The following is a 16,454-nucleotide window of genomic DNA, read 5'->3' on the forward strand; positions in this document are numbered from 1 at the left end:
AAAATTTAAAATTATTTACTGTAAGCAATAAAATTGTTTATTCTTGGATCAAAGTGTAATTTTAGGTTTCCTTATTTACCCTTGAAGATAGTATTTATAATCAATCAGTTGGGTACAGAAGAGGGACATGTTTCTTTTCTGATGCTGAAATGTGACTAATTTTCAAGTTTTGTTTTGTTTTTTCTCCCTTAACAGGAAGACAGTGATCCTCCTATTCATGAAAGTCTCAGTATAGAGAACACATTGTGGGCAAGCACCATTGTGGCATCAGGTAAGGGAGCCGCTCCCCTTCCAGCATGAGTCTCACAGACAGGATGTGAGTGTTGTCCATGTACTGTACAGCAGCGTTCCTAAGCTTGCCTGAGGGATTTAGGGGATACCCGATTGAGAAGCCAGGAGACAGTCTTGAGAGTTTGTGGGGAGACCTGGGCTACTGTTCACCCACGCAGAGCAAGAACAGTAGCTTAAGGGTGTGGTACAGCCATTGTGGTGGGGCGTGGTGCCTTTTGCTGTTTTTGACTTGTGTTGCTTGGCGCTTTGAGAGGTGCCACAGGCAGGCCAGGGAGGCTAGTAACAATTTTTGATGGTTCTTACCTACTTTTTGTCCAGTTGACGAAAACCTACCAGAGACTGGTGTGGTCTGTAAGCTCACCATCAGTGTGTGAGAGGCATCTGCAATGTGGGACATAGAAGTACCTGGTTAGCCAGAATTTAAAATTAATCATATTGTTTACAATGTTAAATTAAAAAGCATTAGGGGAATAAATGTTATCTTTTTAAAACAAATTTTACTTCATTTTCTGTTCTTTGCTTCTGTTTTAAATATGTATTAGACTATTGAAACCAAAACCCAAACTATTGATTTGTGGCCTTTCTCCTCAGAGACAGAAGCAACTTGAGCTTAAGGCCTGTGAGATATCCTGTAGACTTTCCTGGACATGGCTTCTCTGTTCAACTTTAGATTTCAGAATGACCATGGCATGCAGTAGCTGGTTCTTGAATACATCTACAGCAGAGACCCTAACCTGGGCATCATGCTGTCTGTCTGTTGTAGCACTGGGTTCGATGGGTGCTTGATCCTCTCAGAGGATGCTCTAGAACAGTGCTTCTCAGCCTTGCCAGGGCTGAGGCCCTGAAATAGTACAGTTCTGCAGGGTGCTGGCCCCCAGCCATAAAGTTAATTTCATTGCTACTTCAGGACTATAATTTTGCTACTGTTATGAATTGTATTTTTAGAGAATGAGGTTTGCCAAAGGGTGAGAACTGCTGTTTTAGACCGTCCATTCAGAAATATGACTTGCATGTTCGCTTATGTCTGGACATTTAAAGACACAAGCATCATCTCTCATTTCAAAGCTTTTAAAGAATTTTTTTTTTTAACTTAAAAACTTAGGGCCTCAGGAGTGTTGCTAGTCTAAGACTTTCATGAATAACCTGAGGGTTCTTACCTCTTCTGTAACTGATCACAAGCTTAGAATTCTTTGTAAGTGAAGTGAGGATGGCACCTTTTAAAATAAATATTATAATTACATCACTTCCCTCTTCCCTTTCTTCCTTCTAAAGCCCTTTCCCCTTTCAGATTCATGTCCTTTTTCTTTCATCGGTGTTGCACATATATTTATGTATATTACACAGACACAGATAAATATATATATTGTGTAAATAGCAGTTTTGGCAGCAAATTTTCAAAATAAAGTCTGGACTGTTTTCTATGTATGGTTTAATATATTTCTACCCTAGTCATGCATAGGTTGTTAAAAGTTAGTATTTGAGGGATTCCTGTATGTGTATAAGCTGTTGACCCAGGCCGAGAATCCCCACAGTGATGGCAAGTCAGTTGCTGGGCATCCAGCAGCTGCTGCAGGCTGAGAAGTGGGTGGCCAAGAAGGTGTCTGAGGACCACAAGTGAAAGAACTGGAGGCTGAAGCAGGCCAAGGAGGAAACTCAGGCTGAGATTGAACAGTACCACCTGCAGAGGGAGAAAGAGTTCAATGTCAAGGATGTTGGGGTCCCATGGCCCTTGTAGCAGTGAGGTAGAGATGGAGACCTATTAATTTGAATTGGTAGGATATGTTATGAAATTTGGGTAATGAATAGCAGGGAGGCTACAGTATAGCTGAAATATTAATAAGTGATGCCTCAAAGCAGGTATAATGGGTCTGAAATTTGACATCATCCAGATGGACCACACAGTGCCCTTCAGACTCACCCCAAGGGGCCAGGCAGTGTAAGGCCTGGTTGTTTAGTAAGTAGTCTGCGTGTCATGCTTATACTAGCCCTGTGTGGGACAGTTAGCATCTGAATCTTTTTACAACGATATTTTTAGATTTCATTTACCTTTATTTTATGTGCATTGGTATTTTTCCTGTATGTATGTCTATGTGAAAGTGTCAGATCTTGGAGTTACAGACAGTTGTGAGCTGTCACAGTGGGTGCTGGGATTTGAATTGGGTCTTCTGGAAGAGCAGCCAGTGTGCCAGTGCTCTAAACCGCTGAACCATCTCTGCAGTCCTATAGTGATTTTTAAGTGACTTTAGTCAAGTCAGAGTTACAAATTTCAACCAGGTGAGTATAATCATTTTTAGTACTTTCAGGACTAAGTGCTCACAAGTCTTTTAAAATATTTTCTTACTGGAAACTGAATTAAAATTTTGGTTCACTTCTAGACATTATGTCTCATTCCCCTTGGGGATTTTGCTATGAGGTACTTACCTTATAGGAATTTCTTTGTGGCTATGAGTTTAATATTCAAACATATTTAAGAATTTACAGAAGATTTTTTAGTTTGGAGCCAGAATAAGAGCTTAAGTTTACACAAAAAATATGGATTAAAAGGATTAAAATTCTTGCACCCCCCCCCTTGGGGAAATCTGAACACATTCTGCACCTGTCCTGTTTACCTTAGGTTTATCTGCTGCAGTGCAAGAGTATGCCGTGCCTTGTCCTTCATGGCTTACTTCCAAACGTGCGTCTTTTCTCTTTGCTGTGCTTCTTTCTACAGTAACCTTCATCGTTCTATAAATACGTACCATTTGTCCCAGAGCAAGGAATCCTGTATAGTACTGGACTAATTCAAGCAATTTAAAGTAATTAAAAAGCATGGGACTCAGAACAGCAATGTGTTGAAGCTAATTACACTGAGTAGTCATTTTTAGCAACCATCAAATGAGAGAGTACAATGAAAGCCTTTAGCAAATGTTAATAGATGACACAACTCTAACATCAGGAACTGTGTTATGTACGCCGTGTTTCTTGTTAGTCTTGCATTTCGCTGTTTGAGTGCTGTAAGTTATCCCAGCCCAGAATCCACATTATTCAGAATTTGTCTTGGTTTTTAGGACAGAGGTTTTAAGCTTGATGAATCATTCTGAAGACTTCTCCGACACTTGTTTGTTTTGCTAATCTTTAAAAAAAATAAAAATTTCAAGTTATATTTGTTATGAGTATACTTTTTTGTGTGATTTTATATTTTGGATAAATTAAGTTGGCAAAATCGGGAAAAATCTTGGTCAAGTTATACTTAACATTTAACCTTATTCTTTTAATATTGAAATAATTCTGTGGTGTGAGTGTGTGTGTGAAAGTTCCTGGTGGTATTACTTCATCAAGTATTAATATTCTATACAATAAACCTGTAGTCATCTTGTGTAGGAAATTTAAATGAATTTTAGTAAAGAGAGACAACACTTGTGTAGCTTGGTGAGCTTCATGCCCTTGTTGGCCAATCACACCTTTCTAGAACTTGGTTTTGTAGCGGTGCTCAATTAAAACTACAAGACCTGCAGCTTCTGTATAGTGCACGCCACTGCTGAGCAGCACGGTGGGTCTGCCCTCCCTAGTTGATGAAGCAGAAACTGGAGTTATGTGATGTGCACCATGTGGCTGTTCATGCTCAGACAGGGCAAATAGTAGCTTATATTTACCTCATGGGTCCCAACTTACATACACAGTGTGCAAAATTTTACACGTCAGTGCTACATCTAAGGTTATGTGTATTTTAGGGGTGGTAGTGTTGAGCTTCTTACTGTGTATCCCAGGCTGGCGTTGAACTTTTACTAGCTTTATTCCTCTGCCTCTGAAGCAAAATATTATTTTATATAATTTGTATAGTTAATTTTGTTAGGATTGTTAATTCCACAACTTTATATACGTATGTATGTAATGCCTTTCTACTTTGTAAATTTAATATCAAGAGTTTTCCATTTTAAATATAAAATTAGGACTATAAGTGATACAGGTGTTATGTAGAGATTCCGGGGGTTTTAGTGTTGGCAGTCTGTAGATGAATCCTGAGCCTTTATAACATACAGATTATCATTTTTTCACATTTAAAAAAGTACTACGTCTTCTTGACTTATAACTTTAGGAGACATCCTTTAAGGAAATGAGTAGCTTCTAAAAGTGGAATCAATTTTTTAGGAGGGTAGGGGGATTCAAGACAGGGTTTCTCTGTGTAGCCTTCGCTAGCCTGGACTTGCTATGTAAACCAGGCTTGCTGTGAATTCATAGCAATTTACCTGCCTCTCTATCCCCGAGTGCTGGGATTACAGGTATGTACCACCATGCCCGGCTAGAATAAAATATTTTTAACTTATGTTTTTGGTCAGGTTTTGTTTGCTTGCCCAAACAAGTTTTGTGGTGCTTACGGTGGCCAGGAGCTGCTCTGTGTAATGTCACCATGCTCTGGTGCTGTTTCCACAGTGAGCATCCAAAACAGCCACAGAGGCTCTCCTGCACAGCAGCATACTCAAGCAGAGCTGGCTCTCCTAGCCCTGCCCTGTTTGGGGGTCCTGTGGTGTATTCTTGAGTTAGGAGTGGAGCCTTTTTTATGCTCTTTTAACAGTGAACTACTTACTATTCTAGAAGACAGTAAAGAAAAGCCCATTACTCCTGTTGTCAGGAAAAAGAACATTAATATATTTCTTACAGTTCAATAAATCATTTGACTTCTAAGTCCTTTTTAAAAGTTAAGGTTAATAATTTTTTAACTAACCAAATCAAGTAGAGTAGACTATTGGATAAATGTGTATAAGCTCAAACAGTGTAATGTTTTTCTATCAAGATAATTAACTAGAAAGTGTTATCTCTGTTTTCAAGTATTGCTATAAGGACCACTTTCATGTTTTTGCAGGTACTGTAATAGGTGTTGTCATTTATACTGGAAAAGAGACTCGAAGTGTAATGAACACATCCAATCCAAAAAATAAGGTAGGCTAGATTAAGGAGTTAATGCTTTAATGAACTTGCTTTTTCCTTTCAGTAAGAAAGTCTATGTAGTGTGGAATAGCCCATTTATGTAGCATAATATAAAATATGAAAAACAGATTCTTATTTGCTGGTGAATTGTAATGAGTCCTTGCGTTTGTATACATTCTCATCTCCAAGGAGCCTTTGCCTATATTATATATGTGCCTTATATTTGGCAGTTAGTTCTTGGTTTCTCATCTTACATTTATTTTGTAGTTTGTGCTCTTTATGTTGATGGTTTATTTTTAAAATAATCTATTTGTCCCTTATATTACTTAACTTGATATATCCGAGTTGTTTCTTTCATTTCAGAAGCATATTAAAAGCTTAAAGACTCCTAGTAACACTCCTAAAATCATCACTTATGTAATCAAAATGTATTTATAAGTTAAATCACAATGAAAAGTTAGTGTGAATTCTCAATATTTGCTGTGTGGCTGATTCATTATTCATGATGAACTCAATGTGTTTGAAAGTACAGTTAAATGTGAAATTCTTACTGTTCAGCTTATGCTTATTTATTTAAAATATAGCATACATATTTAAATAAAACAAGCATGCTCACAGTCCCATGCCTGACTCTGTAGGTCACTAATAGTGAAGGTTTTATTTTTCCTGGAAATTTTTTTGTTAAGCAGTATGAATGAAATATACCCTTAAGAATATGTATATATCTGATATGATATAATCTATATCTTCAGCTAAAAACAAGAAAGTATGAAAGCAAGCCAAATGTAGTGGCTTATGTCTTTATGTTCAGTATTAGAGAGGCTGAGGCAGGTGGCCGATTGTAAGTACAAGGCCAGCTTGGGCTGCATAGTGAGTTTCATAGCAAAGAGCCTGTCTCAAAAACAAAACAAAACAAAACAGGAAAACATCAGCCCTAGTACATGGCCCAGCTCCACCAAATGGGTTGAACCCCGTGTTTACTTACGTGAGTGGGGCCTGCTAGAGAATCTCCCCCAGCACAGCTGGTCAGTTGTGAATCTCCAAGTGTTTGTGTGTGACTCTATTTTAGATAGGTAGAAAGACAGACAGACAGACAGACAGACGGATGGATGATTGGAATAATCCAACAGAGAAATGAATGATGAAAGTTTATATATGATGAAATCTTGCCAAATGTTCAATATTAGTCTGACTAGATTTCAGGCAATGATATCAGGTGTATGTATGTATATTTTACTGTAATTTCAGTATGAATTCTAATTGTGAAGATGGGAAACTAGTTTACTTAGCAACTTCTCTTCTGGGTATCAAATATATCTTGGTCACTACTGCAGCAAAAGAACTAAAATTATGTTAAAACAATTCTGTAAGCTAATGCTGGAACAATGGAGTGTGATGATTGTTTCCTCAATGAGCAGGTAGAATAGTCTCACGTGCGTGCTACTTCGAGAGCTTTTCCTGCATGTGTCCATTTTTGTGTTTGTGGGAATATTGTGGATGAATGTAATTTGAAGCAGTAAGTTTAGCATTTTAAAAGCTGCCTTTGAATCAAACTCTTACCTTCCCCTTGTCCTTCAGTTGCACTTACATCCTGTTGTTTCTGTATCTCCAAGGTGTCAGCTTTGTTCTCTGCACATGTTCCATGGTGGCTCATTGTGGTACCCATGAGTAGATGGTCATAGCTGAGGATTCTTGCACTTGGTTTGTCAGCTGCAGAAGGATCTAGGCTTCACCATTGACCAGCTTCTAGGCTTTGAACAAATGGTTTAATTCTGCATCTTAATTTTCACATCTGTAAAATAGAGATGGTTGAAGGGTTTCTTGTGGCTCCAGTTCATCATGGCAGAGAAGGGCTGATGTCAGGAGCTGGAGGCTGATGATCACAGGTTACCACAGGCAAAGGGCAGAGATGGCTGCTCAGCACCCTTCCCCACTCCAGGGTCCCCACCACTGAGTGTATCACCCATAGTGCTAAGGGCTTCCCGCCTCAGTTAAGTCAAGAAAGTCCTGACAGGCTTGCTCAAAGACCCATCTCTCAGGGTTCTAGAATCTGTGAAATTGACAATTAACTCATAATCATTGCCGCAGAAGATGCTTTGTAATGTGGCTCTAGCAGAGATATGAGATATACACGCACCAGGACCCAGCAAAGGTGTCCCTGGTGTCCTTCCTTGGTGGTTTCTTTATTCAACACCTTCCTCCATCAATTCCCAAAGGCTCTGGTCTTGGTGAGGCTGTTCCAGTAGATCTAAGGGCACCAATTCCCACTAGCCCTCTTTCTCCCTAGATTCCAGAGTGTCAACTTTCCCACTTAGGCTAATGTCCATTAGGACTTGTTTGTTACCACCACCATCCCTTTTTCCCCCTCAAGACAGGGGGAACTTTGTAATGATCCTGGCTGCCCTTGAACTCAGAGATGCACTGCCTCTGCCTCCTAAGTGCTGGGATTAAAGGCCTGCGCTGCCATCACCCGGCAGCTGTTTGTACCTACATCTGCTGAGCTGAGCATATGGACAGATGGACATTGGATATCCATCCAAGATTATTACTAGTTTCAAGAGTCTACTTTTAAACTTGCTATTTGCCTTAGCTAATATCTTGTCTTTGGCTAGGTTCCCTTTTCTCTGTGTTCTGTCACCTTGTTTATTTTATTTTATTTTATTTTTTTTAGTAGCTTAAAATTAAAAAGCCAGTCCTACAACCTGGTATGGCTTGTGAAAACTGGGGAGAACAGTCTGTCCACTCTGAGACCTAGGCTTGAGCTTAGATGCTCTCCAGCTCCATTCTCTTCTCTGTGACTATGGATATCATGCTCTAAGGCCCTAGGTATGTGCTTTATTGGTGTTAAAATATACATAAGGCATGTCTAGCTGCCGGCCTTGCTCCCTCTTTCTGTGGCACAGGCTATACTGCTCCAGTTCCATCCCTTTGTGGGACCTGGAAATACAAACTCTTGGGCTTCCGGACTTCCTGAGTCAGAACCTGTGAGTTCTGGTGCACTAGAGGTGATCTGCTCTGAAATCTGCCCTGGAAATATTCCTGTGCCAGCTATGGTAGCAGCCAGTAGAGTGACTCTGACTCATGCAGTGCCCTGACTTACTCTTTTACATTTCTTCTTAAAATTTATTCTTGTACTTTAATGACAATGTAATTAGAAAACATAGCTTTATGCTTATCACAGGGAGAGCTAAAAATTGTGCAGCATTATCATCCAGATGGGTTCTACTCATATTTGGAAGTTTTAAAACTTTGAACAACTAAAAAGTTTTTATTACTAAGCAACTTTACAATGAAATTTGGTGAAAGTTTAAATTACAAGGACTACAACTTGAGTAATGGACTGCTTTATAAAACCTAGCCTTAGATGTATTTAATAAGATGATACTTGATTACATTTAAGAGGGAAAAATTCTTAGAGAAGGTTAAGGAAAATCAATCGTGACAGGTTGCCATTTTCACGCCGCTCATAATAATAAGTTGCTCAGACCAAGAACATCAAGGATGAAATGATAATACAAATTGCTTCAAGCAGTTATTGTAATCCCTTGGGCATATTGATTTGTGTTTCTAATAAAAAGATGCTTTCAGATGTCTCGTTGACAGAGAGACAGGTGACATGTGCCATTATGGGAATTAGAGCTGCCTCTCCTTTTCTGGATTGCTGCAAGGCATTTTCAGACAATAGAACAAAATAGAGTCAACTGCGATGTACATTCTCAGTTGAAATATCAAAGTAGTTTTGGAAAATGGCTTTTTTATTTTAAAAAGACCATTTATTAATATTTTAAGAGTCCTCTTGATCTATAGTGAAATATTACAATAGAAGAGCTCACCTTTGTCTTCCGTGTGGTTACATACCATCTGAGAACCCTTTGCTTTTCTGACAGCTGCCTTCTTGCAGAATATACTTTCCAGTTTAATGTAGGCTGCTCTACTTCACCAAGAGCTGCACGGTAAGCCTCATGGATACAGACTGGGATGCCTTTTCTTTTTTAACCAGTTTTTAACAAATCATAATGTTTCCAAGCCTCATCCGGAAAACATTAGCCACCGTCAAGCCAACTGTAAAGCCCTCTAGTAGACAAGATGTAGCACACCTGCTTGGGCTGCACTGGTACCCAGGCCACCATCACTATGTCTAGCACACTGGCTTCACAGCTACACACAGTTTTGTCTGCCTCATGAGCACACACAGATTTATAACTTTAGGAAAACAGGAAAGAAACTATCTTGATGGTAGCTGAGAACTGTTCTACAAGCACATAGAGACATCTAAAGTACAAATGTCAATTTTGTCCCTGAATTTCTTCAAATAGGAATTTGACTATAAAGCAAATGCCCTGCCTAGGAAATGTGTTATTGAAATGCTTAGTTCTGCATTAAGTTCTGAATAAGAAGTGCTTGTTGTATATTTGTGTATGTTTAAGTAAGAATACATTTGGTTGTTTCCTTATGCCTTAGTACAGTAACGAATTATCTGTAATCTAAATTCATAGCAGAGAATTTTTCTTTAGGCATTTAGGCAATTCCATTATTATATTCATTTATTGAACTCCTTGATTCTTTACCCAGAGGCCTTGAAAACTGTTAGGAACTTGTGATAATACTTATTTTTCATATTTCTGGCAAAAGTACAATTATCTTCTCCGAGATGATTTGACACAATTCTGTTGACGTGGTCTGAGAGTAAGGTAGGATGATTTCCCAGACCTTTTTGAAGAGCACAAACAGTGGGTGGAGGGGAAGTTCTCAGGGGCCTGCCTGAGCCACCTTCCTCAGGCCAGAGGGTTGCTGTGAGCAGCTGGTTCTGACCAGGGTGGGTGTCTAGGCTAGATGCACACCCTATCCTGTCCCTTCTCCATTCTTATGCAAATGGAAGTCTTCTGTAATCAACAGGTCTCACACTTGTAGAATCAGAAGCAGACTTCACTGAGGACAGTTTTAAGGCAACAGTCAATTAAAAAGGAGGGCCCATGGGTTGTCATGGTCCCCTGCCAAAGTCCATGTAGTGCGGCTCTATTGAGCGTGTGTACCTCTCTACCTTACTTCTGCTGCCTACCACATTTATTCCCACACTCCTCCCTCATGCAGAGCCAGGCTCTGGGCATGCCCCAGGTTGTCTGTCCTTGCCTAGCCACTGAGGGGAGTAAACAGCCTTTCCTTTCCACTGGGCCCAGGAGCCTGCAGCTCAGTGTGCAGAGAACCCTTGACATAGTTTCACAGCAGCACATAGTGTTCTCTCTTAGTAGGAAGTTCAGATGTGATAAGGTTTGTCCTTACCTCTAAGCAGATGACTGCCTGTTATATGTTTCTTGTAGGGGACTAAAAGCAGCACTGCCTAGTGAGAGGCTAGACCAAAGAGTGACTCTATCTTCTACCCCTTTTCCTATACTTTGTACATAGTTAACAGACTATACTAGTCTGTTTGAGGTGTGGCTTACTCTGATGGCATCACATATACATGTCAGGTAACCGTGGTGGTAATGGGCAAGGATAACCAGCTAGGCCTAGGACTCAAACTTAGAGCAATTAAACCACATAACCAGACTTCTGTTAGCTTTGCCATTGGTGCTGACATGAAGTATATTTTTTGCATTGCAGTGATGTTGATGGCTCACACCTCCTGTGCCACACAGTCATGTGGTTTCTAAACTCCATTATGGGTACTTTTTCTTAACCCCGAGTAAAGACTTAAGAGAGAGAGTTGAAAGACTAGCACAAACACAGTGCAGCTACCAGGGTTCATTAACCTGTGGAGATGAGCAAGTTGTATATGACACAATCTAGAGAGAGATTTGTTTTGTTTTGGTTGAATATTTAGTCATTCAAGCAATAATTTTCTTAACTTAAAGTCAACAATTTGTTGTTATGATTAGCAAAATTGTTTCATAGCCTTAAGATATAGACATGCTCTAAATCACACAATATAGAGAATAGAAATTTTATAATGGAGCAGTTTAATACGTTTTTAATTCCAAACAATATAAAGAAAAATGACTACTCGATGAGTTTAATCTTTGCCTCAGATGATGCATTTGCCTCTTGTTTGGGTGAATCATGGGGTACTCCACCTCTTCCCACCAGGCCGAGCACACAGCCTCATGGGCAGGGAATTGCCATCAGGGAATGATGCTGCATAGAGGAAGGCTAGACTCAAGTCTCTTTGCATTCTTGGATCGGTAGTCAAATGTCTTCTGATATACATTCCTGCTGGGCAGCAAATCAAAGCAATTTTAGAAGTGATTTATGTATCTAATTTACTAAAACAACAACAATAACAAGCCCACAAAGGCCTGCATTGTGGTAAACACCTTTAATCCAGAATTCTGGAGGCTGAGGCAGGTGGATCTCTATGAGTTTGAAGTCAGCCAGGGCTGCTGAGGTATGTGTATCTGTATGTGTGTGCCTGCACATGTGTTTTGAGACAGGGTCTCATGTGACCCTCACTGAGTTCCAGCTTGCTTTCTTAGCCTAGGCTGACCATAAACTCTTGATCTGTACGCCTTCACCTCCCTAGTGCTGGTATTGTGTGCACATAGATGTTTGATTTTGAAAGGCTGGATGCTGTTGAGATCCAGGAGACAGTTCGTAAGGTGAATTACTGAAGAATGAGATTAAGGGGTGGGATAGAGAGGCTAGGCCCTCATGTCCTCATGTGGCCGGCCATAAGTCGGGAGCTAGTAGTGGAGAGACAGGTTCTGAGGTGGGCATAGGAGCCCTTCTTCTTCCAGTGTTCCTGGGGCTAAGGTGTGGGAGCTGTACAGTGGCCACTGTGGCCTGTGTTTCTGGATGACAGGCATCCTTGTGGGAGAACCCCTAGGCCTTTTATGCCGGCCTCAGTTGACTGCACCAGTCTGGGAAAAACCCCACTGACTCTAAGAGTAATGCAAGCAAGAATACGAGGAGCTTCTATGCCCTGGGAGGGAGCAGACCAGAAAAGAGAACCAGCAACATTCATGGCAGTGTGACTGTAAGGACGTGATGAGGCCGTGCCACATGCTTGTGACAGGACTGTAGCATTGGTGTAAGCATCAAAGATGGCCTTCTCCTTAGATGCCACAGGAGCCCCCACACTACTTCCTGGAAGTTGTATGCGGGGAAAAGAAGCAGTCACAAAGGCCTGAATGTGAGACTATATGTAAAATGTAAATTGCTAATTTTCATGAGTTTGCTTAGAATTTAAGGAAATGGGTGGCAGAGGCAGGCAGATCTCTGTGAGTTCCTGGGCAGCCTGATCTACAAAGTGAGCCCAGGATATCCAAAGCTACACACAGAGAAACCCTGTCTCGAAAAAACAAAGAAAAGAGGGACAGGAAAGGAAAAGAAAGGAAAGGGAAAAAGGAAAGGGAAAGAAGGAAGGAAGGAAGAAAGAAAGATTTAGGGAAATACCATACAAGCTCACCCTATAAAATGGGGTCTACTGCCCTCCAACTCCTCAAGCTTTGACTCAAGATGGAGTTCAGATGCCTTTAAGGATCCTGGATCTCCTCACTGAGGTGGAGGGCGAAGGGTACTTTCTGTGGAGGTCATGCTGGGACAAGGACAGCCATGTCAGGAAACCCTTAGAAGCATCATCACACTGCAACAGAGGGCAACTGAGGGCAGCCTGATGAGTTAAAACACTTCAGGGTTCCAGTGACCTTAGTTCAGCAGGACTTAGAGGCCAAAAAGACAGAAGTTACATATTGGGAGAGGAAGAGAGAGCAAGAGGTGATTGTTCTACGGCCTGGGACCAAAAACAAAACAAAATAAAACAAAATAAAAGAACAATTTGGGCTTACCCCAAAGAGAGATGAATGGTATTAGCAGAGTGGATGGTGGTACATGAATCCAGAAAGAAAAAGATGACTGATAGGCTAGACCCCCAAGGAGACAAGTTTCTAGTCTTCAGAGCAGATGAGAGCTGACTTCAGGGAAGGGGCAGGTGAGTATATTTGCATGGCCCTGACATGGGAAGTATGCTTGTCTCAGTGGGTGAGTCCTCCTAAGGCTTTGGGGAAATCTGAGGAACTTGGAGGAGCAGACTGGGAGAGGAAGCTGGCAGAGGACATACGAGAAGGTTGACCAAGGTGCTGTGTGCTGGGGAAGGCTTTTCATCTATTGTAGTGAGACTTTCTCTGACCACACTTTACTGTTCAGATGTGGAGGCAGTGATATGGAGTTGAGGCTTTTCTGTAAAGGGTGTCTGGGAAGCAAGTTAGAGTACACTGAGGTCCAGAAAGAGATCCTGGCATGGTGTGCAGCTCAGGTCAGTCACAGCACCTGCAGATCTCTCTGAGAAAGTGGCCCCTTCGTGATCCCGGACTAGAGGCACTACTCTATGGCACACATCGTTGGAGCCTGGGCCTGCTTGGTTCTGAGTAACAGGTTTGCAAAAGGTAGGAGAAAAGAGCTGAAAATCAAGGCAAGCTTCAGAGCCACAATGAGATATGGCAGAGTTCATATTGAGCAGAGGAGGGGCTGAAAATCTTTGACTAGCCAAGTAAAGGGTTCTAATAGAAAAGTCACCAACATGCCCAGACAGATGAGTAGTCTATCCAGGAGGTGGACACTCAGAAAGGGCCAGGGATGCTAAAGCTAGAATTGCTGTTAGGAACAGAATGCTTTGGGTGAGCTTCTTAGTAGGTTATATACAGATGACACAAGAGATAGCTTGTAGATTCCACAGCCCACTTGCAAAGCAAAAAGGAAAGAGAACGGGGCGGAGTATAGTAGAGTATACAAGGAGTATGGGGCAGCTCAGGGTTAGGGTTAGGCTGGAGAGATGGCTCAGAGGTTAAGAGACTGCTCTTCCAGAGGTCCTGAGTTCAATTCCCAGCAACCACATGGTGGCTCACAACCATCTATAATGTGATCCAATGTCCTGTTATAGGCAGAGCACTGTAAAAATAAATAAATAAATAAATAAATAAATAAATAAATAAATAAGTCTTTTTTTAGAAATGCAATGTAACTAGAAGAAAGAACAGTGAAAAAAAATTTTTTAAATAACAGGAAGTGCTTTTATTTCTTTTCTTTTTTTAATCCATCCTTTTTAAAAATTAAACATTTTTGTTTTATACATTTATATTATTACACATATATACAATAAACTACCTACAGGAAGAAGAACCATGACATAATCAGGAATTATATAAATGTTACATTCTTAGTGATTTGGCTTTTTGTATTTGACAGCCTTGAAGAAAATATCTTGCCTATCTTGGTGCATCTAAAATTCTGAATGTAAATCAATATCTAGCATATCTCATTATCAACTTACAACATCTATCTAGCCCTAAAAACATCTTAACCCCTAAACAACTAAGCTTAATTGTAAAAGTAAACTATCTGCTCTTCAACTCCATCAGAGAATTGAGAAGGAATAAAATTGATTACCTGAATATACCGGGAGTACAGGTTAGCAGCTTTCCAATTGAAATGGTAACAGAGTTTGCTACCTAAATAGTCACCCAAAACTCTCTTTAACATTGGAGCATCATCTTCAGCCTTCTGGCCCAATGTATCTGACAGACATATTTGTGAAGCAGGAACTATTGAGGACTTGCTTACCCTGTCTTGGCAGAGTTTGGCTGTCGACTCTGCCTGCATCCAAGCTTGTCCTTTTTTAGGCAGAATTCTGTCTCTGGTAGAAAGACATTTTTCCCAGTGACTTGTTTGCCATGAAAGAAATTCTTGAAGTAGTAAGTTTGAGAACTTTCTGAAATTAATGACAAACACCAAACAAGAGGCTCAAAAAAAGGAAAAAAAAAAAAAGGTATCCAGGGTTACCATTTTCACATAGCAGAAAACCAAAAAGAATCTTGAAAGAAGAAAAAGTAAAATACCCTTGTCTGAAAAGGCAGTCCTGCTTTCCAGCACAGGTGGCGGAAGGGAACTCAAGCATGCTGCCATGGTTAGGCTAGCAGGGCGGGGTGTAGTTATGTGACCTAGCTGCTGCCCAGGAAACAGAATGATGAGCAGGAACAGCAGAGCATAAGGAACGTTTAGCACTGAGGGAAAAGGAAGAAGTCTTAGAGTGGAATGAGTGTCAGGAAGAAAGGGTCATAACACAGCAGGGAACGCAGGGAAGGCTTAGAGGACTGGGCCTCCAAAGGGAAGGTGGCGTTGGCAGGGCTGGGGATGGACCTCCGGGCCTTGTGCATGCTGTGAATGTGCTTAACTACTGAGCTAAGCCCTCAATGCAGAACCCAAAAGCTAAGAGTATGTACTTGGGGATGGTGGGGCTTTCAGAAGACAGCTTAGTTGGTAAAGTGTCTATCCCACAAGCCTGGGGGCCTGAGGTCTAGCTCTAGAGCAGATGTGAAAAGCTGAATGTGTTGGCATGTGCTGTAATCCCAGCACTGGGGAAATGGAGACAGGCAAGATCCTCAGGAGCTCTCAGGCCAGCCAGCTTCATCTAATAGGTGAGCTCCAGGACCATCCCAGAAAACTAGACAGAAGACAGCTCTGGAGGAAGGATGCCTGAGGCTGACCTCAGGCCTCCAAGGCACATGTGTGCAAAATACCGAAGAATCTGTACACTTTTTAAAGTGTTTTCTCTGTTTCTCCTGCATGTATGTGTACCAGCTGTGTGCCTGGTGCCCACAGTGGCCGGAAGGAAGGGCCATAATTCCTAGAACTGCAGTTACAGATGGCCGTGACCTGGTTGCTGGCAATCAAACCCAGGCCCTCTGCAAGGCCAGCCAGTGCTCTTGACCACAGAGCCATCTCTCTAGCCCCCCAGGATCTGTATTTTTAAAGCACAATAAAAGCAAATTATCCCTAATTTGTGAATGTGTTAACATCTTATATCAGACATTCGGCTTCCTTCAGCTTGTCTTTCAGTGATTGTCTCTGAGTGCTTGGTTGTGATTGAGCTTCTTTCTTAGCTTCTTATTTTCGGTCATTTAAATTTTTTGTCCTTGACAACACAGATGTGCAAAAATACCACTTAAATGCACTTAAAATAACCGTCAGCTCGATGACTCTTCACAGAAAGGCTGTGGAGAACCAGCCTGTTCTCTTTTTTCACGGTGACCACCATCTTTCCATCTAAAGAGACAGTGATTTTGGCTTATTTTTAAGGTTTATAAAGATGGATTAAATGTGCATTCTTTTGTTTCTGACTTCTTTTGCACAGTAGTATGCTTGTTGTAGCTATGTTATTGCAAATCTATGACATGAGAAAACCTAACATCTGGGTGTCCTCGCTGAAGGATTATCTGCACCATCTTTGGCCCATTTCTCTCTGTGGCCTAGTTATCTTCTACTGTGTG

General features: G+C 41.0%; 1 protein-coding gene across 6 annotated transcripts in view; it reads left to right on the top strand.

The window, feature by feature from the left end:
* The window catches only part of ATP9B (ATPase phospholipid transporting 9B (putative)), a 193,618-nt gene that overhangs the window by 88,502 nt on the left and 88,662 nt on the right, over positions 1-16,454 (top strand). For all 6 annotated transcript variants that reach the window (XM_084780966.1, XM_084780967.1, XM_084780969.1 and 3 more), the window contains 2 exons: positions 196-271; positions 5,132-5,208. In XM_084780966.1, the coding sequence (XP_084637092.1) occupies positions 196-271; positions 5,132-5,208 (153 nt within the window). The remainder of the gene's footprint in view (positions 1-195; positions 272-5,131; positions 5,209-16,454) is intronic.

Source organism: Acomys minous (genome assembly GCF_964271855.1).
Source record: "Acomys minous genome assembly, chromosome: 4".
NCBI lineage: Eukaryota > Metazoa > Chordata > Mammalia > Rodentia > Muridae > Acomys > Acomys minous.